General features: G+C 47.4%; 1 protein-coding gene across 1 annotated transcript in view; it reads right to left on the bottom strand.

The window, feature by feature from the left end:
* LOC144132486 (solute carrier family 4 member 11-like) overlaps window positions 1-25,119 on the bottom strand; it is a 70,327-nt gene that overhangs the window by 4,899 nt on the left and 40,309 nt on the right. Inside the window, exons 5-12 of the mRNA XM_077664933.1 lie at window positions 24,440-24,524; window positions 16,865-17,189; window positions 16,036-16,120; window positions 14,463-14,585; window positions 12,196-12,309; window positions 2,832-2,964; window positions 2,044-2,432; window positions 231-722 (exon numbers count right to left, since the gene is read on the bottom strand). Of these exons, the coding sequence (XP_077521059.1) occupies window positions 231-722; window positions 2,044-2,432; window positions 2,832-2,964; window positions 12,196-12,309; window positions 14,463-14,585; window positions 16,036-16,120; window positions 16,865-17,189; window positions 24,440-24,524 (1,746 nt within the window). The remainder of the gene's footprint in view (window positions 1-230; window positions 723-2,043; window positions 2,433-2,831; window positions 2,965-12,195; window positions 12,310-14,462; window positions 14,586-16,035; window positions 16,121-16,864; window positions 17,190-24,439; window positions 24,525-25,119) is intronic.

The raw sequence follows: 25,119 nt of genomic DNA on the forward strand, positions 1-25,119 counted from the left end.
CACATGTCAGTATGTATGCGATGCTGGTGCGATGACACTTGCTTCAATGCCCGGTTGTATTTCATTAGAAGAAGAGTGGCTGCAAAGCCCTGTCAAGAGTTGCGAACTCTTGTATGGCAGGCCTTCCATCACATATTATTGGTTATGAATAACAACAATTTCACCACTACATTATTCAAGAAAAACTGCAACATTAAATGCCGGGTGAGCGTCCCACAACCAGTACGGACCTATAAGTGACGTGACGGCCATGTAGAGAAACAGTCCATCCAGGACAGCTGTCGGTATGTACGAGAGTGGATACGGCAGCATGAGCAGGGACAACCCGATGAGCATGTGTGAAAAGATGCCTGTGAGGCGCGTCTCACGGGACCGCACCACGACCTCGTGGACATGTCCCTGGTCCACACGCTCTTCCAGGTCAGCCAGGCAACGTGCGTGCAACGGCGAATGCGGTAGAACACCGTGCATCCATGGCAGCCCGAAGACTGAGAGCCCGCAGTTGAGAACAGCCACGACCAGAAGGTCCAAGTGATAGGCTGTGCCCTTCTTCAGTTTGTTGCTCGGGCTGTTCACCATGGCCGCGGAGATGTTCTGGTCCATGAAGAACAACAAGGACAGGGCGAAGCCAAGACCCATGGCACCGAAGACTCCGTACACGGGAAGCTCCTCGATGCGGGCTCGCTCCAAGTAGTATCCCTCCGATATCTCGAACTGCTCGGCTAAAGAGGTAAATTGCGGCATTTGTTGCAACAAAAAGAACAGGTTCTAATGCACCATAAAATTTTTGAAAGGTGGCGCGATGAGGGCAGCGCTGTCAATGTAGTAAAAGTTGGTTTATTACAAACCATACAGCTTCAATTATTTTCTATTCACCTATGAGCTTCATGCATCAAGGTCCGCGAATAAAAAGCTTTCCACGAACGTTTGGCCTATAAATCAATTTAGCAGATTACCTAAAGCAGCCCGGTAAGTGAAAACAGTGCAAAAGGGCGAAGCGCAAAGTAATCGAAACGTGTGGATTTTCCCGTTTCCGCGCTGTTAACTCGATTGAAGATTTGAAAACCTTTTGAACAGCACAACTATACGCATGATCAAATTGTTTGAAAGAACTCACTTAAACAGAACATTCAGTTTACAATATTACCGTCTAGTTTTCAAAAACAATCCTCTTTGTTCTAAAGGTCAGTTTTGAGAACTGCTTTTAACGAAGGTTTGTTTTTTAAGCCTGCCCTAATGCGGCCAGGCTCATATCTTAAGTTACTCTGAATGTGCGTGCTCACTGTATCGTTGTACTTTAAAATAACCATCCAAGGCCAACAGAGCTTCATGTTGCTCAAGCACCCGTTCGCTGTGTTAACAAAACCTTGCCACACTCTTCATGCATTTATCCTAATACACTCCTAATACGTCAGCTTAAATCTGAGATAAGTGCGGGGCACGGTGCAGTACGGGGTGAAACCAATTTCTATGATTATTACACGCGTTGAACTCGAGCGCCAGTCTGTGGTGAATTTGAGATATATTCCTTCTGAGCAAAGGCAGTTTCGGAGCTTTTATGGCGCACCTTTAAAATTTTATCGTCGGTGTCGTACAGCAAAGAAAGTGTATTGGTGAAGGTCATTTATATGGAGGAAGTCACCAAATACTTCTATTTTTGAAGTGAAGCTTTCGAAGTTAACATTTTCTGCGCAATGGGACTCTCTCAAATTTACGTTTGAAGGAAATGTGCTTTACGTGTCAGACGAATGTAGTTTGGTCATAATCAACCTGATGTTGAGTGTGCGAGTACTGAATGAAAAAAAATTCAAAGCGATCTGGAAAAGAAAACGTCATATGAGAATGCATTGCCGCTAATGTCTAAAGGGGGGGGGGGGGGGGAGTCCCGGGACCAAAAAATATAGCTGCCATTTAGCTGTCAGGGGCGAAAAATATGACGACTTTTTTTTTTCCTGGCAGCTAAGTGGAAAAAAGATATCACTGCCTCGCAGGAGCATACGTAGGCTGTGCGGTAAAGTGCAGCCTGAGGAGACACGAACTCACTCTTTATTGCTGAGAACACGAAGGAACCAACGAAGCTGAACACAACCACGGCAATGGGCAGTGCGTAGTCGGCCAGCAGGTTTCGCACGTAGGGGTGCAGGTAAGGCGTCTTGTTGAATGTGTATAACGACACTCCGAGCATGACAGTGCCCAGCGTGAGAAGGAGGAAAAGCATGCTCGCTTCTCGCTGGCAGGCGGGCAACTGGAATGCGACGCCCGAAAATTCGGTAGTGTTGTTAGCCGCAGTCTGGAGACGCCCGGTCACCTCCAGAACGGGGCCGGAGCATTCTGGAGCCAGATAGTGACGCAGGAAGTCCTTGTATACGTCACGTCCGGCATCCAAGCAGAACGCTATCGTGATGAAGAGGGAGAATATCTCCTCCGTTGACCTGCGTGCGATATTAAATTGGAGCCAAGTGGACCGGATTGTGCCGCCATGACTCCGTGGCATGAAACTTTTCTCAAGAAACTCCAGGATCCGCTTGACTAAATATTTGTAGGTTTTGCCCTATTATCATTGCAACATGTTATTGTTTCGGTCGCATTATCTCGCTCTGCTGTATTTAATCTGTGTGAAAAACGACTGCACGAAACCGTTTTGTCATCTCGGCGCTGCTCCCGTTTTATTAGAGCGCAAGTTAAACTTGTAGACGTATTTCTGCACTACTGACATATCAGGATAGGGCTTTAATCTATGAAACCCGACATGTTGCTCCTCCGCCGTAGAGCTACGCTTAAAACTGGGGGCCAATCAGAGTAAACGTAGATCACTGAAATGAGGAACGTACCTCGTGCACCACTTCATGATTTTGCTTGCATCAAAGACGACGTAAATGAACAGGAAGAAGCTGTTCCAGAGGCCGACCCAGGCGTACATGGCCGTGAAGTCGAAGCCAAAGTCTTGGCTAATGTCGTAGATGACTGCGAATACAGGTATACAGTGAGCGTAAAGAGGAGAAATGGACCAAATGGCTTGAGTACCTGAACTCTCTCACTTACCTCGTGGCCATCCTAGTGGCTTACCTCTTACCATTAGGACACCACACCAATACAACCACCCTAAGACGGACTTGACTGAATATTGTGATAAGAATGCAGCGATGGTGTAGAGGCGGAGCATCCGCTCTGCGTGCAAGAGGACCGAACTTTGAGTACCGGTGCCGCGCAGTTCTCCAACTTTTTGGGGATAAAAACTCCGCGTGTCGATGGAACTGCAGAACCGGGCCCGGAGTGCGGACTTCCAGAACAGACTACAGACTCCCTCACCACAGCATGATTTAGCCACCCTGGTGTAACACTTGCCACAACCTTCTATGAACAAGCCAGTTCTACGTGAAAATAAGTGTCGGTCACTAACCGTGTGGCTGTAGGCTCCCGTGGTGGCCAGTCACTTGCGTACCGTTAAAAACGGGAGCTGCCGTACTCGCCAAGAGATCCTTTACGATATGAAATATTATGAAGGAGGCAAGAAGGAGGGCAGCTCGAAAGAAGGCTTGTATAACACGGTTGTATTGTTTAGCAGACTGTAAAGCACCGCATAACGCCACCGCTAAAGAGTCTTCAAGAGCCTCTTACGTGCTTTAAGCGCTGCTTTCGGTACCCATGATGATTCTTTGTTTGCCGTTTCCCTTTGTTTCTGCGGTCATCATGATCAGATCACCAGCATATACACATTATACTTCCGCCCGATGTGGTTTTAAGCGGTGTGCTTGTGGTGGATGCTCCGCAGTTATTGAAGGAGGCCCGGAAGCCGCAGCTGGTGAGCCGGCCGAGCGGGTTGTCGACGCTGCTGGCCAGGCTGGTTGCCGAGACTGTTCTGTTCTGAGTGAGCGAAGTCGTGCTCCGAGCTTCATATTCGTCATCGACACCACTGGCGATACCAGCGCACCTACAGGTAGGTGCCCCCTTCCAAGCGCGGCGTGCGATGAATGAAAAAAAGCGGTATGTACAGCTTTCGACACGTCGGTCAAGTTCAGGTCATAGTTCGTGAAGACGGTCGGGCGGGAGGAGCGAGCTCAGGCGGTCGAGCCTGTCTGCTTCGCAACGGGCGAGTGGTGCGGAAAGTTGACGGTGATGACAGAGGCGGAAGGCTTGGAAAGCCACCCACGAATAACCGACAAGATGGTTGTGAACCAGTCTTGAGGCCAGCTGGTGGAATTGACAGTGCGCTCAAGGTTGGCCTAAATATAGAGCAGCGTCTCGATTTGCTAGCGCGTGATGTGCGTCGTCAAAGCTGGTGCCGTAGAAGGCAATTCCTGTGGCAGCAGCAGCGGTAGAAACGGAGACGATGGCGCGGGCGCTCGAGTCGGCGAAACAAAGTCAAGGCAGGGGAAGGCGGAGCGAGCAAAGGGTGGGTTCCAGCTGACTTGAATTCCGTGGCCGCTTTGGTACTGAAAACGGTAGATGGAGGCGTAGGAAACAAGTCTGGTACGTATGCGTCGCAATGAACGGGATGCACTGGTAAGGCGACCACAGGCGATGCTGAATGTTGCCCGCTGTTGCTCGTCCATGTCGCTAACTTGCCATCAGCTCGGGTGGCTGTCTCGACTGTCAGCGAGGCACAGTCATTTGCGAAGCCGGCAGATGCCAAGGAAGCTGTGGTAAACGGTTTGGGTTGCGTATTAGGCGCGACAGGGCTCCGCTGTGGCGTGGATGCGCACCTCGCGACAGGAGGGACAGATGGCCTCACCGGGTTGGGCATGAGGTGGCAGGCGAACATAGGACCAGAAGTGATGCTGCGTCACAAGTCAGAGAACCTTCCGAAGAGATGGGAAAAATGTCGAGAGAGAACTCTTCTGGTTATGGTCCCAGGGCAGGCGGCAGAGCTGGCAAGCTGGGCTGGGCAGGTGGCGCCTTGGGACGGGAGCTCGCAGGTGGATGGGCGTCCGTTTTAAAACGCGGTGGTACCCTTCGGGCTGCAGGTCACTCCATTGAATAAGCTGGCTGAAGGAAGCCGAAGCAGCTCGGGTAGGGAATTCGATCAGGGGGGGTGAGTCGAGTGCGGTCGTAGCTTCTGAGTCCAGAACAGGATCACAGGAAGACGGCAGGAGCTCCAAGACAAACTACGCGGTCAGGGCCTTTTGAAGTCGGCCTAAATGTTTGAGCCAGGAGACGCACGGTTGACGTGAAAGTGCGAGTCCTGCAGGGCCAGTCACAAAACGGTGTTCCTGGCATAGAAACTAGGCAGGCCTTGCAGCCGAGGAAAGAAGGAACGGTGATACTGCTGGAGGAGCCCACCGGATACGGTGGTAATCGCGTACATAGCGGCGAGAAGAAACTGCCGAAAGCCGGGCGCGAACAGCGGATGTGCAGCGGCAAGGCCAACTGGAGGTAGAGGACGGGCAGGAGCGAAGAGCCAGTAGAGACGGTGTTGCTTTTTTCGAAGCTCTCGTCCAGAGTCACCTGATGTCAACGGCGATCGACGTTTATTGAGGGAGGCCCGGTAGCCGCGGCTGGTGAGCCGGCGGAGCAGACTGTCGACGCTGCTGGCCAAGCCGGTTGCCCAATGCTGTTGTTGTTATTGATATTGCAATGCTGAAAAAATGGCACATGCCCACACAGGAGGATTAGCCAAGAATTGGGGAGCACAAAGAGTTTTTTAGACAAATCTTTTCATGGAGGAAAATGGAATGAATGCTGAGGAAGACAGAAGTGTACAAAAAGAAACACCGAAGTAAAACGGTAAATGCATAACGCACGCAGGAGATAGACGCTGGGATTTGTAGCCGAGTGGCTAAAAGATAATGATAATTGAAAAAAATATAATAATAATGAAAGAAATGTTACCAAGGTAGCGAGGTTCTTCTTCATCTTCTTCTCCTCAAGGTTGCGCTCCGAGCTTCATCTTCATCATCAGCGCCGCTGGCGATACCAGCGCCGCTATTTACTGATCCTTAACCTTGTGTATAGTTTGAAGGATATGTTTTCTCGACTTGTTAATATTGTCACGCGTGAATGCGGTCATCACTGAACACAAGAACGAAGGATCCGACGAACGTCTGCACCACAGCTCAAGATCGCTGACACCTCCGCTTCCTCTTCTTCGAGACGGCGCGTGCTTCAGGTCGGCGCTAAGCGAAAATGCGGAATGCACTGTGTCAATATGCATTCATATGGATGAAGAGCCCATCGGTAGGATGCTGAGTAGACCAGAATTCGAACCAGAATAAAATCCAGGCTGGCCAACGGCGTCTCACCCGCTATCATGCTAAATACTGGGGGACTAGGTACTAGACGAGGAATACTGAGACAGATATTTACCTCCGGCGAATCACGTGGTATTCAGGTGACAAATTTTGAAAGCGAAGTAGCTTTACGAAGACAATGAAAATAAAAATGATAGCTGAAAAAAAATGTAATTCGGGGCTGACTAGGGTAATGAAGTGCACCACATTAATCGCCGCCATGTTTGCCATTTACGAGGCGTAAGGAACTACAGAAATCGCGGGCTTTTCATGCTTTCGAACAATACAACAACACAGTGGTTTCTCTGCACCAGAATCGCTACGTGTATTTATTGCACTATTTTTGCTTATAGCTTAGTCGATGAGCTCTCAAAATGTGTGCGAGCTATTTCCTCGTTGCCCATGTGTCATTCTGACGTGCAGCACTGTGAGACGGAGTTACTGCATAAAATACTTCAAGAATCTTCCACAAGAAGAAACACGAAGAGCTGGGGCCGAAAATGCTCGTGGTCGGTACTCTTGTGGTTCGTATTTTGACTCCTTGACCAGTTTCATAGTATGAATTTTTGTACTTTGAAACTGGTCAAGGAGACAAAACAAAGGAAGTTGTTCTGTATCAGAACGCTTCCTTCACGTCTCTGCAATTTTTTGATAATTGGAGTTATAATCAGAAAGGTGCAGCTCCCTTTTTGCCATGGCGATAGAAGTGGAGGCTGCTGGACCTCTATTGGAACCAGGAGGGTCGGCAGCAGCCGCCCAGAGGAAGCGCCTGCACCGCCAGAGTGACTCGAGCAGCCAGGGCACTGTTGTGTAGTCGGTGCCAAGTGAAGACTCGTCGTCCTCGGCCGACGACGGTTTCATACCGGTTGTTGGCAAGAAGGCCAAGCGCATACAGCGTAGACAAGCCGAATCGTCCTCATCGAACACGTCAGTGGTGTTCTAATCAAGAACGCCAACAGTCATTACGGCGCGGAGTTCCTCGGTGCATACAACATTGTCTGTGCCGTTGACCCCAACGGACAAATTGAACCTCCTGAACAGGCGAGCCATCCCGATTTATCCGGAGAGCCTCGTACCGGGAGGCTTTAAAGATGTCAGAATAAACCCGTTCAAAAACGTCATTGTCATTGATGTGGTGGAGCGAAGCGCACTAAAGAGTTTAACCGCAATCACCAAACTCGGCAATATCAGTGTACGCCCCCTTATTCTTCAGGACAGCGGCACTACGGCTGGCGTAATCTACAACGTCGACATCGCCATCAGTGACGCAGATTTACCAATGTTGATCAAGCCGGCAACCAACTGCATTCCCATCATTCAAGTTCAGCGGTTATGAAGATCTACATGCATCAAGCTCACCTTCAAGGGTTACTGCATACCATCGTACGTGAAGGTTGGAGACTTTCCTCATCCGGTTCGACCTTTTGTACCTAAGCCCTTTCAATGCAGGAAGTGCATGAGGATCGGCCACGTAAGAGGCGTCTGCATCAACTCCATCGTTTGTCCGCGATGCTCCGGGTCGCACAGCGGTGATGTTCACCAAGTGACTACCTTGAAGTGCTCCAACTGTCACGGCCCTCATGAATCTTCCTCGAAAGACTGTCCCCGTCTAAAGACCGACCGGGCGGTACTGAAGCAAATGGTGCGAGACCATTCTACGCACAAAGAAGCCGCCGCAAAGGTGCGACGATGTCGTTCGCGCCACCGAAGGTCGTCAAAGAAAGCAGTCACATTTGAGAAGAATGCCCCAAACGCAAATGCAGCTTGTCCGCCTCCACCAAAAACGGTACCGAATCAAGACGGCGCTTGGTGAGGATGGACCTGCTGCCTCAGATGCAACTTGGCCACCACTGCAGAAGCCTTCTACTCCTACTGTGTCAGGGATGTTGGCGCACTAAAGGCAGTGTGCAGCGCCTACGACTGATCCAGCCAACAGGCACGATCAAGGCCATGGCCCAGATATGCAAGTGATTGCAATGCTCACGACACTAATGAATGCCATGCGTGCTATGCTTTCCAGCCTACGCACGCCAGCAGCAAATAGCGCACTTCAAGTGCTGGACGCGCTGCATCCAGCTCTTGCGGCTCTACAGTAGAAGGCGTCATGGCTCCTTCGGGCCTGTCTTTTCAAAAGAAAGTCAAGCAAGCTTTCATTTTCCATTGGAATGCTCGTGGACTCCAGTCCCGGATTTCCAATTTACGGCACTACGCCTACGAGAATCACTTCCCCATTCTTGTGATTTGTGAACCGAAGACACCGGAAATTTTGCGAATATCCGGTTATGAGGCATTTGCATCACCCACGCGCAACAGATACATCGAAGTGATCGTCTACATTAGACGTGAACTTACTTATTTCAAACATTCAGTTCCTCCGAACGAAGACAATCAGTACGTTTTCCTGACAGTGAAGAGCCGTGACCTGACGTTTACGCTACTGGCGGGGTACTTGGCGCCATCAAGTCGTTTCGACGCCAGAAGGTTGAGTGGTTTGATGGCAGCTACACCTGCTCCGTGGGTTATTATGGGTGACTTCAATGCTCATCACACCATGTGGGGCGGCGTTAGGATGGACGTTAGGAGAAGACAACTTGTGTCCTTCGCCTCTGACCATGACCTCCAGTGCCTGAATGACGAAAACCCGACCAATATACGAGGGGTGACTTATAGCAGCTGCTTGGACTTGACTTTCGTTTCACAGTGCCTTAACAACAGCGTCCGCTGGTATTCGGATGTAGAAACCAATGGCAGCGACCATATCCCAACCTATCTGATTATTACCGGCATTCCACATTTTCAACAGCCACGTGTAGGCAGCGCATTGACTGGACAGTTCTTAAATTACTTATGGAGGCTGCTTGCGCAGAGGGCTTCTCTACCGGTCTTGAACAAAACATTAAGGAGGCAATGGAACACGCCACCTGCCCCTTTAACCCTGTCGCTAACTACACCGATTTTGACTTCGAATTGCAGCGACTGCGATCACAACGGCACAGGGCAGAGCGCACATACCGACGCACAAAGTCGCGCTAAGACCTAAGAGATGCTAGGCGCATACAGAATAAGATTCAGCGCAGAATTCAGGCTCTGCAAACACAACGCTGGAGGATATTTTGCCAAACACTTGATCCACGGAAGCCTTTGTCACGCGTTTGGAGTGTAATTCGGGGTCTTCTCACATCCCCTCAACAGCGCTACCCGTTCAAATCCGTCGCGCTCCACCAAAGGCGCAGTGTGGTTGAGGTAGCGGAAGATTTCTGCGCAAGAATAACAGGCGCTCCGGATCCAGGCGCAACGCTGCACTGCAACAAAGTTCCACCCTAACTGGATTCTCGGATGGATGTACTATTCTCCATGGAAGAACTTGATGCTGCGGTGGCCTGTTGTAGAAAGTCATCATCACCAGGGCCCGATGGTATGACGTGCTCCGCACTTGCCAACCTTGGCCAAGAAGCTCAACGGGCTCTTTTGGACATTTATAACATGTCATAGACTGCTGGCATAGTTCCTCATGATTGTAAGACCAGTCGTCTGGTTCCACTTTTTACCCGGGGAAATCACCGCTCGACCTTTCATCATAGCGTCCAATTGCACTCGCCAGCTGCGTCGGCAAAGTCATGGATAGAATGCTGCTCACACGTGCGGAATGGTACTTGGAGCGATATCAGATTTATCCAATCTTCATGTCTGGGATCCGACAGGGCCGCTCTTCTATCGACAACGTGGTTGACCTTGTAACGTCGGTGCAACACAGCCATAAGTCATAGACTGCTGGCATAGTTCCTCATGATTGTAAGACCAGTCGTCTGGTTCCACTTCTTAACCGGGGAAATCACCGCTCGACCTTTCATCATAGCGTCCAATTGCACTCGCCAGCTGCGTCCGCAAAGTAATGGATAGAATGCTGCTCACACGTGTGGAATGGTACTTGGAGCGATATCAGATTTATCCAGTCTTCATGTCTGGGTTCCGACAGGGCCGCTCTTCTATCGACAACGTGATTGACCTTGTAACGTCGGTGCAACACAGCAAAGTTTGAAAAGAATGACCGTGGCATTGTTTTTGGATATCAAGGGCGCGTACAACAACGTAACGCATCAGGCCATTTTGGACGCAATGGAAGCTGCTGAGATCGGAGGCCGCACGTACAGCTGGATACGCAGCTATTTATCAGAGAGGTCGTTTTTTGTCCTGACTGCGGACGGACCAACGTCCTTAAACCGAAATTCGCGCGGAGTTCCTCAGGGTGGAGTGCTGAGCCCAGTTCTCTTCTACCTTGCTCTCATCGGCCCTGGTCGGCGTATTGCCACAATCTGCTCAGATCTCGGTATATGCAGACGACATCTGTATTTGGGCATCAGGGGTGACCCGTCCTCAAGTTCGTGCAAGACTTCAAAATGTGGCTGTTCTTGTTGCCCGGGAACATCCTGTTACTACATACATTGCTGTTGACACCATGAGAACACATATTCGGCACCTCACAAAGGTTTCCTCTCATCATCTCGCAACACTCCCGATAATTATGCCGCGTACTGCATTTGCCAAAGTCATTGAAGCCCATCGCGCATATCTCCCATCGGAGTTTACCCCTGCGTCAAGACCGTGCTCACCCTTATGGAGTCTCCATGAACCTCGGGTTCACCTCTATATTCCTGGCATTACGAAGAAAGCTGGTGTGTCACTGCCCGGTCTCAAACAACTGACATTGAATCACCTGCATTCTTGCCACAGTCACCGCATACATGTTTACACAGATGGATCAATTCACTACACCAGTTCTGCGGGGTCGGTGGTGATACCGGCCAGATCCATCTTCATGAAAGTGAAGACGACCTATCCAACATCTTCAACTGGTGCGGAACTCGCAGCCTTACGGGCTGCGGTAGAGTTCATCAGTCAAGAACCTCCACATGACTGGACGGTTTTCACCGACTCTAAAGCAGCCCTTCAAGTCCTGCAAGCTGCGCTACGCCGCGGGTCGCAGGAACAACTTATTGTTGAGATCCGTCTACTGTACCACGGAACCGTATCCAAAGGTCATGACATCATTTTTCAATGGCTGCCAGGACACTGTGATATTAACGGTAATCACCAGGGCGATGCGGCTGCGCGTTTTGCTCACAACGACGGACTTCCAGTGAGAATCCCAATATCAAGACCAGACGCTGCGTGTGGGCTTCGCCCTTTGGCGATGGAGCTCACACTTTCAGCGTGGAACACGGGAGAGTTTTGCAACTTCCGCCTCAAGGCACTGGACCCTGGACTGCGCCTTCGTCTTCCACATAACTTAGCACGTCGCGAAGCAACATTGTTATGCCGTTTATGGATCGGTGTTGCTTTTACCAACCACTATGCTTTCCGGATAGTGATGGCCGACAGTCTTGCCTGTGGTTGTGAGGAGACCATCACTCATCTTCTCTGTGAGTGCCCTGCATTTGCGAGTGCAAGACATACACTGTGTTGGGCCCTGGACAGCCTCGATCCTCGCCCATTAACAGAGCAAAAGATTCTCGGTCCGTGGCCGCAGCAGTCGACTGCCCTCAAGGCATACTAGGCACTCTTTGCCTACTTGAGAGCGTCTGGATTGAGTGACAGATTGTGACAGCGTTGTGTGTGTGTGTGTGTTTGTGTGTGTGTGTGTTATGCCTTTTTTCTCTTCTCTCTTCCTCCTTTTAGTGCCTTAATTCCTCTTCCCCAGTGTAGGGTAGCCAACCGGAACTCTTTTATGGTTAACATCCCTGCCTTTCCCTCCTTCTCTTTATCTATTCTATGCATTTTTGTTTAACACAAATATTTACTAGAACCTGGCCATCTGGCAGTTATATCTCCGGGAAGTACTAAAGAGATGCTTGCGGTGGGGTTCCGCATATGCTTCCCCCTTAAGGGTTCCTCATAAGTTCATTCACGTACGCTCACAATATGACAAAAACTCAAGGTAAAGGATATGTAAATAGCTCGGCGCACTCACCTTTTATGTATAGGCTGAGTGGAGCCGTGGTCATAAGAATGACAAGTGGCTGACCGCTGAGGAGAGCAAAGCCGAGACCTCCAATTGTTTGGCTGATCATGCATTTCTTTACATCTGAAACATCGAATAGGGGCCAGTGCATATTGAAATTTTTACTTGCTTCATTGCACAGTAACATATTCCTGCACGCAAGCGGGATGAGCAGTTAAAAAAAGCTGTACTAAACGCGGAGAAAACAATTTTCACCACAGAGTCTTTCTTAAAAATCTTAGCCTAACTGGGCGCATGTGTACGTCTTTTAACATGGCAGGCGAGAAATAGCAGAAGCAACAATATTGTGCGGAATTGAAGCGGCGATGAGCGAGAACGTGTGCGTGACGACTGACTAATTAAGGCTTCCTGAAAAACCGTATCTGCCACACGTAATAACCCGACCGCGGCGGCTCCGTTTTTATGGAGGAAAAACGCTAAGGCGCCCGTGTGCTGTGCGATGTCAGTGCACGTTAATGATCCCCAGATGGTCGAAATTACTCCGGAGCCCTCCACTACGGCACCTATTCCTTTCTTCTTTCAATCCCTCCTTTATTCCTTCCCTTAACGGCGCGGTTCAGGTGTCCAACGATATATGAGACAGATACTGCGCCATTTCCTTTCCCCCAAAACCAATTATTATTATTATTATATCACACGTAATAGATGAATCACGAGGAGCTGTTCCATATTCATCAAACGGATAGTGCCTCTAGGAAAAAGTTGCGTAAACTTCAGCACAGATGCTAGTGATTTGTGGACTAATAAGCTTTTAAGGATGCGGTGTACACGATATACGAAGAATACAGTACATACTGAGATGGAGAAACCAGATTAAATGAACCCAGTGTTACCACCTGTTGTTCTATTGTTCGGCACCGCCATTCGATAATATTTTAATATATTTAAACACATATACAAATGCTAGATAGTAGAAAAGCGTGGCTACTGTAGCGGTCAGCCGAAAATACGAAGAAGATATTTCGACTGCATAACACCACCTGTTTTGAGAACAGCCTGCCGCAAGCCAGTTCTTGGCCATGAAGAACGGCATTTAGACGAACGGCTCAGGGACGCACATGCATAAAGACAGATGTGTATGAGCTTGACTTCTCAAGTCAACGAATGTAAAGTCTCCTCTTGACTGCCTGGAAACCTAGTTGTACTAGCCGTCTTCCGGAAGCGCTTTGTTTGAGTAAATGTCTGCTAGTTTAGAGTGGATAACGCACTTGACATACGGTGGTTGTTTACTTGTTTTCTAAAGAAGGAAGAATGTATACTCTCACCGCGACCCATCAGAGATTCAGCGTCAATGTCTTCGCCTGAACCATTATGCAGTTTTGTCGTGAGTCAATTCCAAAGTGTCTTCCAGCTGTGTTATTTTTTCCCCGTTCAAGATATTTCTTCAAACGTTTGCCTTTGTGCCTGGTTGTTCAAAATTCGAACCGCAGGCTCACTATGAACTGCCCCTGTATTTAGACTTTCGGGCTTAAAAAACAGGAAAAATAATTTCGGGACGTGTTAATGCTCATCACCGTCATCAGCAGCAGCCTAACTTCGTTCACTAAAGGAAAAAGACCTCTGCTGTACAGGTGAAAGACGTCGAACGTAAAAAGGAATGACGAACACAGTAATACGGCTCTTAACAACATTGACGGGAAAACCGGTAAAAGGGAGGCTGTCGGGGTTTACTCTGCCACGGTAATTCAGGTTTTTTATTTGCAGACAAGTATACGCTATTTTTGAGCAAGTACGTGAGGGAAAAGTTTACTACATTCAGACAAGTCCCAGGCGCCCGGAATTTAGCAGCAGCCGCTTTTACGCCCTGTTTATAAAGCCGAAAAAAAAACGCCTAATATACGAGCACAACCTAACTGTTACTTAATATACTGAATACCGTAACCGCTCTGAGAATGTGAATGCAGAATTAGTATCAGTCAAATCGTGCCCCTGTGTTTTACAGTTGGATTGCGCCCTCTGAAGTAGTGCGGTCTCCGACCCTTGTCTATTTAACTATATAACCAGCCTGTAAGCAGCGTGGAATGAATGGGAAACCAGAGAGCTATAATAAAGCTTTTAATTTCATTTTCTTACCTCGTTGGAGTGCGAAAATTATTGCTGGCTTCATTTTGTACGCCAGAGTTTTACGCAGCGATAGACCATGCGGAAAACTTATTACCAAAATAATTGAGGAAGTAGATAGTGGGCACTCCTTGAGCATTGAAAAACCAGCTCACCAATTCTGCCGTGCGTGTTCGTGTCGTTGAGGGCCCCAAAAGCTATTGTTGGCAACAGGCAGCCGAAGTATAGAAAGAATGTGGTGGAAATTGTCTTGTACAGCGTCCTCGGCCCTACAACACCTGTAAAAAGAGCAGCAAGATTACAACACAGGCGTTTGTATTTCATGGGGCAATGGTTGGTGTTTAACGTCCCCAAGCGATAAAAAAAGGGTTTCCTGAATTTCACAATGAACAATTTTGTTCCATATCATCTTATTCTTAGGAGTAAAGCAATTGCAGGTTTTTCATGCGTCTTTAGATCACTAAAGCCTTGGAATGTTTTACGCAAAATTTAGTTTTGACACTTGTTGTTTTCTTTATAGCAACATATTGACATTTTAAACCGCGTATTTGGCGCTGATAGCCTCAGCAGCATATGCGCAATAAAAAACAACATATCTACAGCGACAACCGGGATATACGTGACGCCGTAGTGGAGGGCTCCGAACAGAATTAAAGATGCGGGATTCCTCACTGGAGTATAGATTTCTCCGTGGCACCTATCTACGTGCGCCCACGAGTAAATGTTAACCTTCCGACCTTTCTTTAAGATCTTATGTGATCGCTGCGTGGAGCCTTACTTCATATGTGGATATTTTACCGCTTCCCACCCCATGCAGGGAGGCAAGGATACAGATGTTTGTGGTAGGTAGCTTGTGTAGTTGCTGTACACATTAACCCTGTCTGTTGCCTTTGATGGATCGCTAACTTCCTCCCTCCACATAGCGTCTTGACCCTCATAAATGGCTCATACTGAGTTATAGGAATATAGAGTCCTCATCGTATGCAGAATATGAAGGAATTCATGTTTACGGCATATTTTTGCGAGGCTTTCGTGTGACTTGCACGTTTTTTCGACATGGTTTTTAAACGATGTGGTGATTATATACTAATACCGTATATCTTTCAACTTTTCCGCCTGCTTTGTCCGGATCGACCGTATAGAGACCGTATATTAAATATGGTGTGCATACCACCTATATGGAAAGCGGACGCAATTATGGCAACAAGACTTGTCACAGGCATGATGCGAGTTCCCGTGATTTCAGAAGCGACTTACAGGGACAATTCGCGAAGCAGAAGCTTTAGGCGGAGAGGGATCATACTTTTCAAGAAATACCGCTCTAATGTGCGTTACAAGTGATAATGCTGTTGAGGCTAATATCGGGAAAGGGCTTCCCCGCTGATACGTACACATTTTCTGAAACGTTTAGAGCCCAGGAGGGTAACTATTTAGCCACAACTTGTGACTTGTAATGGATGATTGGTGAAGAAAGTTTCCTTAAGGCATAAAGAGTTTTGGTCCGGCGCCCTCGAAGGCACAGGGCTTCGATGATTGCTACAGGAGCTCCACTACACGATTTAGAGGCAAACGGCCAGGGTTCAGAACTCTTTAAAAAAGCGGTATGTCAGAGTTCACGTTGTGCCCCTCAATCTTCATCATTGAAGAATGTCTCAGTAGCAAGGATTCATTTAAGCTTCCCTTCGAAGAGCGTGGGTCGCAAAAAGTACAAAATGCGTAAAACCTTACCATCAATGTAGTCGCTGATGTAGTAGGGCAGCCGACGCCGGATATCGTCGCGCAAGCCTTGGCCGATAGTGCAGTTGAGATTTTTCTGAAATATGTGTATCACTCTAAGTACTGTTTTAGAGTACAAAGCGCTCAGTTTTTCAAAGCAATTTGTCTAGAACTTGTACAGAGACAGCCACGTCGGACATTATTCTAGAAAAGGATCACTGTCCAGGCTACATACAGAGGAAAATTTCGTAGTAGCTTAGAGTTACTGTCTTCCTTCATTAGCCCATGCAAAGTTTATTGTGCCTACTTGAGTACACAGAATACAGTACATACAATTATGTCTATATCATTAATTAGTACAACGCCATGCCGCGTTTTCTTTGCGATGATTTGGCGAATATTAATCTTCCTTTTTTCTTGGAAAGAAACTAAGTGCGGCATGTCTCAATCACGAGACGCCGTTCTCGTTTGCAGAGTTGTAAATTTTGACCCTATTTGATGGTTCTGAATCTTCTTCATGTTGCTGGTTTATGAACTATGCCAACTTATGACATTGAGTTAGCAAAGAAAGTACTCAAATTGCAGTAATTTTTTACGTCCGGGATCTTTGTTGCGCGACGACCGCATGTGTACAAAGCTGACATGCGCGAAATTGGACCATTTTGCGAAATCCTTTACATTTGATTTCCATTGAGTGTTCTAATCATGGTTACTTCCATATTTATCTTCTCCTTTAGGCAGACTTATTTGGTGCCCGCTGGCGGTATCGAGGCGTGTTTCGACCGCCTTTAGTAAGAATGTATTCAGTCCTCGTTCAACAAATATCATCAAGGCGCCTTACTCTTTCGTCGGGGTTATTCAGCGGGTAACCATTCGTCGCTTGTACGCTTCTAGACACGCCGACCAGGCTGCGAGCGTACTCGCCAAGCTCTTCGGCGAACTCGGCGGGAGTGCGGGCCTCCCATAGCCTCCGACGGAACCCTGAGTCGGCGAAAAGCGTGGCGAACGTCCGGCCAGTCTCTAGGGCGTTCTTGGTGCCTTTTTCCTTGCTTGGAGTCAGCACCAACACCAGGAATCGCACATCTGCAAGTGTCTGACCCAAGTTGGTCGGGTGCTTAAGCCTGACAATGGCCACTCGCTTCCTCCGCAGCGTTGGCATCGATCCCCTGCGTGGCGTCACCAAAACCGTACCAAATTATTTCTCGACTTGCACGCAAAGTCTGCGAAGGCAATTTTCTAATGTGGTAGCAGTGTTGGCTGCAAAATTAGCTGGTAACAGGCGTGCATAACGAAAGTTCTGCTAGAGGCCAGATATCTGTAGTGATTAGCTATTTTTCATGATTGTTCACCTGGCTCCAGTGAAGCCCATGCTGTTGGCATTTTAATGCGAAAGGAGCACATCACGGGGTCAAACCCAACCATTCATGTTATGCCTTTCATGACCTTGAGGGTAAACAAAATAAAATAAAAATTATCGCGACTGGGTTCCGTGCGCGCGCAGGCGCTAACAGATAAGCCTTGCTAGCCAATGCACGAAAGCGCTATTCTATTGCAGCAGCGGATCACGCCTCGTGTTAACTGCAACACACTCTAGCGCGGTGCACTGTACATAGTGGTCTTGATCGACTGTCATCTGCGGAGCGAACAGATCAGATCACGTTAACTTCAGGCAGAGCTTTACCTGAGTCTAACAGCGTCGCCAGACATCCCATCTACCCAGCACAGCAAACTCATCAGCCCAAAAAGGCTGAACACATGCATCCCCACGTCTACTCGATTTAACTACGCCGAAATTAAAACACGTTTTTCCGTTCCCTTAATGTAACCAAGCTTTGTTTCCACCAGTGATTTGTAAAAAAATTAATAATATATTGTGTGGTCTAGCTTACAAAGCCATACATGTGCTATGAGGAACGGCCGTAGTAAAGGACTTCGAAAATATTTAAGCCGCCTGGGGCTCTCTCATGTGCGCTGACATCGCACAGCGCGCTCGTGCTGTGGTATTAGCGTATATACAAATAAAGCCGCAACGGCCTAGGTCTACCATGCGATCTTCGGATCATAAGGTAAACGTCAAAACCTCTAAGCAAGTGCGATCGATTGCGCATGTCCCTTGTCTTTGCGTGTGTACATTAATCGATGTTGTTGCTGTTCATGGGCATAACAAATAAATTGGTGAATAAGTAGACACGCCAGTAACTGTTCCGACAAAACCTTAGAGGAATAAAATTTGTCTGCTTTCCTGCTGCCTTTGTAGGGCAGTGTACTCTGAAAATTCTTATTACACTTGGCTCCCATGCGTCTCTGAGTTCTTCAATCCTAATGACGCCTAGCTAACGCCTGAAGTCCTCTTGGGGTCCTGTGCACCATATGTTTTGGAGGTATGTGGTAACTGAGAATTAGTTCAAGTGTCCATAATATTAAATAACAATTTAACTGCTTACGGCATCCCACATTCCACGTTCAAATTAGTAGTCTTTGAAATATGACATCATTTGATGCTTCAGAGACTCGAGCAAACTTTTACTGACGTAAGTGTGAAAGTTATTTTCTTTACTTTAAACACAACCTCTCTTGGTGTCGGCGTAGTGTGACGCAACAATTAACTATGGTATTCACTCGTTGACGAACAAAAAGCTATCGCGTCCTGTGTGGGACATAGAACATGAGGTTTCAGGAGGTTTTGGTTGGGAGTCGCGTGAAATGGCTTTCACTACCTTCTTCTCTCAGTGGAGGTGAGACAGATTGCGTGATCTAGTCTCACTGTAAACCTGGTACTGTGCTGGGAAGGATCGCTCATTCTTCATCTCTGACTTACAAATCCTGCACCTGGTCCGCATCTTGTTCAGTGCATTTTTCTACTGGCAGTGCTGCTGGGCGCTGCTCATTTCTAAAATAGTTTGGTTCATTAAGATAAGTACCATTTGTTTGCGCCTCTAGCACATTCTTACAGTCTTGTGTAGATTTACAGAAGATCAAAATATGGTCGCGAGGATTTTCGTGATAGTTTCGACGAGGCAGACCTTGATCGTGTGCATTAAGATGCACGCGATCCATATGCCGCTGGCTGGCATAATGTCGAGCAAAAAAAACAAGCTACCAATACCACCACTTCCAACAGTGAGAAGGCATTGCATGCGCAAAGTCACCTCGACGCGCCCCCTCCGCAGCCTGTCGGTATGAACAGATTCTTTCGGAGCACATTGGTACGATTGTTGCAGTGTCGTATCGCTAGGGCACTGCTACGAAGTCTAAGAGTCCTTGCCTTTTTGTCGTAAGCAGTGTACACATAGACAAAATAGACAATGTGCCTGAAAGCCGGAACTTGATTACCTGCGTCTCTTCGCTCACTATGGCCTCCGTTCTGTAGAAGCCGAGATAGGTAGATAATCTTTATTCAGACAACAACGTCTCGGGTTCAGGAGCAAAATGCTCATGTGATCTGCCTGACGGGGCCCAAGCAATCGTCGCAGAGCTCAGAACAGGCAGCAAAAGGAACCATAACTTCATGCACTTATTACATACAGAACGCACTTTTAAAATAAAGTAAACAATGAGTAAAGTGTATACTTTTGCAATGAATGAATTATACACTGAATAGTTACAAGGTATGAATAGAGACAGAAGTGCAAGAAAATTTACACAGTCGACGACACCTCAGAAACAATGAATATTTCTATCAAAAACCCATTAATCTACTGACAAGCATATTCAAAGTGTTATGCAGTGACTGAAACTGCTTTTCATCCAGCTGGTTACTTGCTTAAACGTCAGCACTGAAGCACCGTATTCCGGTGGCGTTCTCAGCAGACAGGCCACCCGCGTCATATGCAAGGCGTTGCACGTAACATGAGCCATGACTTATAGGAAAGCAGATACGACACAGAAATGACCCCAATGATTTATTGTTTGCCATGATGTAGCGAACTTCTCACTGCATTTCCTTTTCAAGATACCTGTTTGTTTACAATAAACAGTGCAAAATTTTCAATATTTATTTCTGACCGAAACACATTTAGTAAAGTATTAGAAGGCGTACTGAAGGGCGCATTCAGGCTATTCTTGGAACACGCCCCCTGAGGCGTTCTTTTAGCCGTCATTTAGGAGAAGCCAAAGAAATATAAAAAAACGGCCACGCGTCTCTGCGTTCCCTCTTCCTTGTTGTAACGCCCTCCACACGTCTACATAAACAAAGCGCAAACGATGAGCGTGTAGAAATGAGCGACCGACGCTGTCAGCATTGCACCGATAATGTGTGGGCACCTCCGTCTTGAACATGGAAAGCGGGCCTTTCTCGTTCTCTGATTAATGTTAGGCAGTTCTATCTAAAACGGGTTTCGCTTTGCTTAAAGCTTACATACAAGCTATTTAAGGGCGCTGTGCGCAAAAAAAAAAAAATTCGCCCATAAGTTTAGGTTTTTTTTGATATTGCAACGCAAAATGGTGTAACTGATAGAAATCTCTTTAATATGAGACACCGAATAAAACGAAACAAGTGCTGCTTAAGAAGAAAAAATATTCTTTGCTGCCAACAATTGAGACAATAACACATAAAGTCCGAGAAATAATAAATATATTCAGGACAAAAATAGCACAATAAAAAATCCAGGCTATACGTTTTATGTGTTCCTAAGGACGGCAGAGAGCAGTATGCACAGTTACAGAACTCGCGGTAAACTTTCCGAGTATTAAAAGTGAAATATCAATCGGCTTCCGCGATGCGCTTTGGGCTACTCTTTAGTGCAGACACAGGGCCGCCTTCGAGCAAACACGATACGCTGCGCTGCTCGCGGCAAGAAATTGTTTGGAACATGTCCAGTGCATTCCGTGAGGCTAGGAAAAGAGCGAATCCCGTTCGCAATTCCGAAAACGAAATTTACAGACAGGCACTGAACGGATATGTTATTTTTTCTGTATTTTTTTATTTGGGAGATACGCCAGTCTCGGAAGACCGAGCAGGTGGGAGAATACAGATACAAATTTTAGCACAGCATTTTTTTTAACCTTTGTGCTAACTAAGTAAGACGAGTGTAAGTAATTTTTTCACACGAAACTGTTCCTTGCATGTGCAACGCGAAGTTTTCATGGCTGGAATTGCGAGAACAACGCTGTTGCTGAGCAGGGTCGCTTCAAGACGAGAACGCCACATTGGACGTGGCGCTCGCCAAGGCCACGCCGTGTTGGTAGCTTTCAAGAGAAGTTTAAAGTTTCTCTCGCAAGTTGCGGACGAAGAAACCTAAAGTGGGACTAAAATTCAGCTCCCGTGCAGCATATTGGGAGGTGTTACTTGTACAATGCCCCCGAGGTCGCACAGAATGAGCCGTTTCATGGCATTCTTCAAGTTGAACGATTTGAACAGGCGCAGTAAAGACACAGTTAAAACGAACCTTCTGTTCAGTCAGCACACGGAGAAATCAAAGCGGAAGGAACAGCGATTAAAACATGCTCTTCAACGCTGTCTCCGTAACTTTTCTTCTATCAATTCTATTCCCGTTTGAAGCCAGCGGCGGCCGCTCACTTCGTCACGATCAGCTTGCGCGCTTTAGTCGCTCAAAAGACGTTTCAAAAGCGATACGTCGCGGTTGCGCTAGAGCGTAGTAACAATCTTGAAGCGAAAAGCTTAAGTACGCTGGTCAGAGCCGAGCTTCGCGTGAGCCGAACTGGTGAGTTATGCGCATGCGCGAAAACGAGTGACGTCACGCGCCGCGCAGGTGGTCGCTTCTCGCCGCTGCCGCAGCTGTCGGCGCCGCCGACTCCGTCGCCTGACCTTTCGGCGCATTCGCGCGCTACTGCACATGTGCGTCATGTGCATACTCAAGGAGGCTATATAATGCGCTTGCCAGAGAATAGGCGTGCGCACTCGACATAGAAGGGAAGGAGAGTGCGGCTGGTGCTAGACTACGCAGACAAGCTGAGAAACTATATTCGTCCGATCCAGAAGTATCCGTTTGGGAGTTGGCTGCACAACAGCGAAAAAATGATAAAGCCAAAACTAAACGTGCAGCCGAAACGCCTGAACAACGGGAAACATGCCTTGCTAAACGACGTCGGAAAGAAGCTGAAAAGCGTTCCTAGCCGCATCTTCACCCAGCAGCAGCCAAGCGAGTGAGGAAGATGGTTTGGTTTATGGGGGTTTAACGTCCCAAAGCAACTCACTCAGGCTATGAGAGACGCCGTAGTGAAGGGCTCCGGAAATGTCGACCGCCTGGGGTTCTTTAACGTGCACTGCCATCGCACAGCACACAGGACTCTAGAATTTCGCCTCCATCGAAATTCAACCGCCACGGCCGGGATCGAACCCGTGTCTTTCGGGCCAGCAGGAGTGAGGAAGAGGAATTAAGAGAGTCAGAAGTGGAAAATCCCAAGACTCGCCATTACAGGCTTTTCGCTTGTATATCCAGGCTTAACCAGAACTAGGCCACTGCCTAATTTTTTACACTTCTTGAGGGTTTTGAAATGCATTTTAAAAGGAAGCCAAAGGACTTACCGCCGGCCGTCAGCACGCTTAACTCGAACGCTCGATTGCGCGTCCTGCACTGACATTATACAGCCCCTGAGCGCTCGACGCTCTGTCCGAGGCCATACTGCACGGTTTTTTTTTTCATGGAAACACAATGTTTCCATGAAAAGAATGTACCAACAAGCCCGGCTTACTCCTTTGCTGCATGGTTTGTTTGCGGTGATTGGAGACAGCTCGTTCACCCTAATAATATCTCAGACATAGACGCCGAAGCCCAACGGTGCTAATGACAGTCGAAGACACGCGCTCGAGCATTCGTGTTAGGCGTGATGACGGCAATACGCTACAAAAATAAACAGAACCGACGCATTAAAAATTCCCTCAGCTACTTGATTACGAATGCTCGCGCATAAAGACACTATTAAAACATGTGAACAGTAGTCTCGGGAGATAATTGAGGCAGGTTTCATCAACAAGCAGCAAGACGTCTACGTCAGTACGCACTCGGTAGCCTTTTTGGGAAAAGAGTTTGCGTTTCTTTCCAATTCATTTTAATTTATAGGCGCCGTGGTTTCTTACGCGGCTCCTTTTAACAACCCATCCCTTTCGCCACTTCTCTTTCTAAATATTTTCGGGACGCTACTTCTATTCTTTTATTCCAGTTTTCATCCCCCTCTTAGCTTTAGCCATCAATGTTCTTTTAGGTCGGTTTTATGGTTGGCCCTCATCCCCCTTATGTGGCCGTGTTTATTGTTGCCTAGCATCGCATCATTTTAGGCCGTGTTCTGGGTTCGTTTTCATCTCTCGCTTTTAGGTTGTCAATTGTTCCCCCATTCAAACGGCCCTTTCACTTCATTCTCATTATGCGCTTCTTCACGCCGTTTTCTGAGATCTTAATATGCTTTTCGCGTGCTTGCCTTCTTGCATTTTTTGTTATTTTATCTTTTTATCTGTCATCGCCAAGCAGTACAGAACTGCCGGCGTGTGTAGATTTTTCTTTTTACCAGCAGTTTTTATTACGTCCCCCACCTCCTCCCCTTGGCTACCGCTTCTTTGTATTGTTGCGATTGAGGGCGTGCCTGATGCCTGGCCGACCGGGGTGGGTCGGTCCCTCTTGTGTCTTTTTGCATCTTCATGGTGTGGTTTCAGAATGCGCTCGCGCGCTCTATCTGTTTCTTCTGTTTTGTTATTTTTTTCCTTTGAATTGCGCATGCGCCCTACAATCACTGGCTAATCCTGAACGACTGTATAAAAACGTGCGGATCGCGCTCCTTTGATATTAAATTTAATCAGCGCACTGTGTGTCTTGTCCTCCTTTAGTCCGTCGCTTGCCAGCGCTGCAATGCTCAAAATATCAAACCAACTGGCCCAGCAACACACCCTGAATATTAGTGAGCACTATAATTACCCAGTTGTGGTAAATAAAAATATATCCTCAATTGCAAAACACGATGGCATACAATACATTATTAATTTCACTCATCTGCGGAGTCCAAATTTTTTTTTAAAGCCACGACTCAAGTTACATGGACCGCGTTGTATACAATAATAGCGGACTGTTTACATTAAGAACGAGACTGGAATACCTGTCCTCAGTGTTGGTTTGGTGGTGTCAGTGAGAGTGGTGAAATAAGTTCTCACTCTAAGCACTACTCTTCAGTAGGCTTTTGCAGCATCACAATTAAGGCCATAGCCGACGACGAAGCGTGCGTAATGAACTCTGCTTTTTTCCTTGTTTTTTTGTGGTTCGGACACGAAACAGACTTCCGTTATTTTCGCCTTAGTGAAGTATGAAAAAATGTTCCGAAAGGAATGAGAATCTGGGTGGTATACTAGGCTTAGTTCCGTCACATTGTTTCAGTACCCGATAGTTGAAGAGGTCTTCGATGTGCACCAGGAATACCGTGCATTAAAAAAGGGACAAAGATAACGAACTCTTTTCTCACACTCACTTACATCACGCACAGCCAGCTTTGGTCGTACTCCATTTCGCCGCTGTCGTAGCTGCACACGCTCCGGATAGTCCACATCGGAACGGCAGCTGGAGAAGGAGTGATTCATGAATGCACACTTGTGAATGTAGAAGAACGTAGCATGTGGAAGTGGCATAAAATGTTTTTGTACCTCAACGAACCTCATTAAAATTTCTCTATTTTGCAAGAGCTTATTGGCCTTATCAGCGGCGTTGTATTGCACGTGGCACAATCCTACTCTAGACAAGAGCAGTCTAATGCAGGAAATTTCCATTTCCAGTAGTCTGCCTTACTGTGCAGCTCCGATTACGTTTGAATTTCTTTGCTATCCGCTCCGAGTCCTTAACACACCGTCGCTGACGTGTTTCATGCATTGAGTCGCCAGTCCAAGCTTTACCTCTTGCTTTCTTTTTTCTGCCAGGATATTAATGCCTAGAGTTCATTCTCTGACATGCAGTGATCTCTTTTTGTCTCTTAGCCTTACACCCTTTTTTATCTTCCCATACCTCACACCAGTTCTCGACCTGATTTGAATATTGTTTGATAGCGCCAAGTTCTGTCTCATAGCTGAGGGTTACAGAGCGCTGTAGCTATATTTCTATGCCCAGGAATATCTTGACAGGCGCTGCTTATGAGTTCGCAATGCGTTCAATATGCAGTATG

Source organism: Amblyomma americanum, chromosome 5, assembly GCF_052857255.1.
Source record: "Amblyomma americanum isolate KBUSLIRL-KWMA chromosome 5, ASM5285725v1, whole genome shotgun sequence".
NCBI lineage: Eukaryota > Metazoa > Arthropoda > Arachnida > Ixodida > Ixodidae > Amblyomma > Amblyomma americanum.